Source organism: Elephantulus edwardii, unplaced genomic scaffold (assembly GCF_000299155.1).
Source record: "Elephantulus edwardii isolate Elephantulus edwardi_28Jun2011 unplaced genomic scaffold, EleEdw1.0 scaffold00062, whole genome shotgun sequence".
NCBI lineage: Eukaryota > Metazoa > Chordata > Mammalia > Macroscelidea > Macroscelididae > Elephantulus > Elephantulus edwardii.
Window position 1 is genome coordinate 6,497,030 of NW_006399812.1, and position 2,930 is coordinate 6,499,959.

The 2,930-nt window shown below is 36.6% G+C and overlaps 1 protein-coding gene across 3 annotated transcripts in view; it reads left to right on the plus strand.

Annotated features, from left to right (window-relative positions):
* SLAIN1 (SLAIN motif family, member 1) overlaps nt 1-2,930 on the plus strand; it is a 47,439-nt gene that overhangs the window by 32,413 nt on the left and 12,096 nt on the right. For all 3 annotated transcript variants that reach the window (XM_006887810.1, XM_006887812.1, XM_006887811.1), the window contains one exon: nt 1,456-1,611. In XM_006887810.1, coding sequence (XP_006887872.1) covers nt 1,456-1,611 — 156 coding nt within the window. The remainder of the gene's footprint in view (nt 1-1,455; nt 1,612-2,930) is intronic.

A 2,930-nucleotide genomic window follows, 5' to 3' on the forward strand; every position in this document is an offset into this window, starting at 1 on the left:
GGATACTTGGGGGACTGTTTATGTTCTGGACTAGGACTACTAGAATTCTTCCAAGCTTTTCTTTAATGAAGTTTATAGTCCTTGGTTTTAGTCCTAGATCCATGATCCACCTTGAGTTGGTTTTTGTATAAGGAGTGAGGTGTGGCTCTTGCTTGAGTCTTCTGCAGATATTTTTCCAATTTTGCCAGCACCATTTTTTACAAAATGACATAGTAAATTTAATTCTAGAGCCTTCTTTATTAGCATTATCTTTATTTCTGATTTTTTGCAAAATTAAATGATTGTCATGTTTTTTATAACCTCATTTTAACACAGACTTATCCACTTAACTGAGTTAAAACAAGTAGCTAGTTGATAACCTTTATCCGTATTTGTGTTAGAAGAACATTTACTTTGTGTTAACAAAAGTTAGTCCATTATTGTAGGACTGTTCTGAACTTGGGGAAAAAAGAGCAACTGGTTCTGTGTTAGCTTGTTATAGTTTAGAAAGCACATAACTCTTACATTACTGAGCAAAATAACAATCTGATGTCTTTCCTTTTTAAATTAATTTTAATGGAAGTTTATAGATACTTAGGGTTTCCATTCATTTGTTGTTGCACTTTTCTCCCTGCCCACCTCCCCTCCCCCCAGTTCTCTCTTCTCTTTGAAAAGTAAAAGAAAAAAATCCTTCTTTGGTATACAATCCCTCTCCCAAGTCCACTCCACGATGCAGCCTTCATTCTGGACTCCTGTCATGACAATAATACCTAATCATATATCCCTTTTAAACAGTTCTCTCCCTTATCAAGTTCAATGCAGTATACATTATTTATCCCCTCTTTCTCAGTCTTTCCTCAATCCCGATGTGAGTCCCTTTTTACAACAGTGGCCCGATGCAATATTTGTCCTTTTGTGACTGAGATACTTCACTCAGCATAAAGTCCTCCAGAGTCACCCATTTTGTATAATATTTCATGAATTCCTTGGTTTTCAATGCTGCATAGTATTCCATTATGTGAATATACCAGAGCTTCTCTATCCATTCGTTTGTTGATGGGTACTTGGGTTGTTTCTAGCTCTATGCTATTGTGAACACAGTTGCAATAAACATGGGTGTGCATATATCTGCTTGGGTGGCAGTTATGGTTTCTTTAAGGTTTATTCCCAGTAGTGGAATTGCTGGGTCAAATGGTATTTCTATTTGCAACTTTTTGAGAAGGGCCATACAGCCTTCCATAGTGGCTGCACCATTTTACACTCCCACCAACAGTGAATAAGGGTTTCAGTTTCTCCGTAACCCTGCTAGCATTTGATATTTGCTGTTTTGCTAAATTTTGCTATTCTTTCTGGGGTGAGATGATACAGTAAATTTGGATTTATTTCTTTTTTTAAAAAGACTAATGTTTTAATTTCTTAACTGGCAGAACATGTGCTGAGTTTTTAATTTTTAAACTTTATAAAATGTTTTTCCAGATAAACTCCGAAGAAGTATGCCTAATCTAGCCCGGATGCCAACTACAGCTACTGTCAGTAACAGCGTTAGTTCCCCAGTCACTGTGCGGAACAGTCAGAGTTTCGACTCCAGTTTGCATGGAGCTGGAAATGGAATTTCAAGAATACAATCTTGTAGTAAGTACAATTTTTAATATTTTCTAATTTTTAATTAGTTCTACCGCTACTAAAAATATGTGGCTATTACATTTCTTCTTACTTATTGTTAAAGAACACCAAGGAATAATTTCTTCTGATTTTTATACTTTTTGTTTTCATAATTACAACCAAGTAGAATTTTTATCTGTGTTAAAGTTAACAATGAATAATAAATTGCATTTAATCCTTTTTTGCTCAAGAACAGCCTTGGGCGTTCTAAATGGTGATTGACATCTGGATTATACCAGAAAAAGACAACGTTCTCTTCTAGCTGACTATTCAAACATGGGCTTATTTTTTGGTAGTTTTGCTCTGGACACAGAATATTTTAACCATTGCTTTGGTCCTTGTGGTGGTGGTTGTTATATGCTGTCGAATAGCCTGTAAACTCATAGCGACTCTATGTACAACAGCACTAAACCCTGTTCTATCCTATGCCAATCTCACTCTGACAAACCTACCCCCATTACCCCAGTCACTGAATCAATCCACCTCAGAGAGGGTCTTCCTCTCCTATGCTGTCCCTCCACCCTCCCAAGCATGACATTCTTCTCCAAGGACTGGTCCCTCCTTGCAACATCTCCAAAGTATGTCAGACGTAGCTTCAGAATTCTTGTCTCAGAGGAGCAGTGGTTAAACCCTCTCTAGGATTAACCTGTTTGTTTTCTTAGAAGCCCATGGTATATTCAGTACTCTTCTCCAACACCATAGCTCAAAGGCATCAATTCCTGGTAGTGATTTCAAACTTAGACATTTTTTTAATACTTTCATTCTGAAAAATAATGTTTACTTTAACCATTACTTTGGTTCTGGTATTTTTTTAACCATTTGTAACTATTTTTTTTTTCTTCCAAATGAAGTTGCATTTTAGTGTTTCCTAAACACAGTTTTTACCTACTGCATTTCAGCTTACTTTACAATCCATTATTGGTTTTATTTTCTGTCCAGCACAGAGCGGTGCTTCATTCAATGTGCTGACGTTATGTTCAAATAATTCTACTTTGGAGCAAGTTGCTATCCCTGTTTTTCTCCTTATTTGTACTCATGTTGTCTGTATGGTTGTTGAGATTCACTCTTGGACTCACTATTAGAAGTCAGGTTTACATGATTGAAAGGATGTTGGCAATGATGTGTCAGCCAATGAAAGTGTTCACTTTCACAAAGCTATATAGGAACAGAACTATAGAAGAATCTTGTTGTTGTTATGTGCCATCGAGTCACTTGTAACTCATAGCGAACCTATGTACAAGAGCTCTAAACTCCGTTCTATCCTGTGCCAACCTAGCCATCTCAAATGC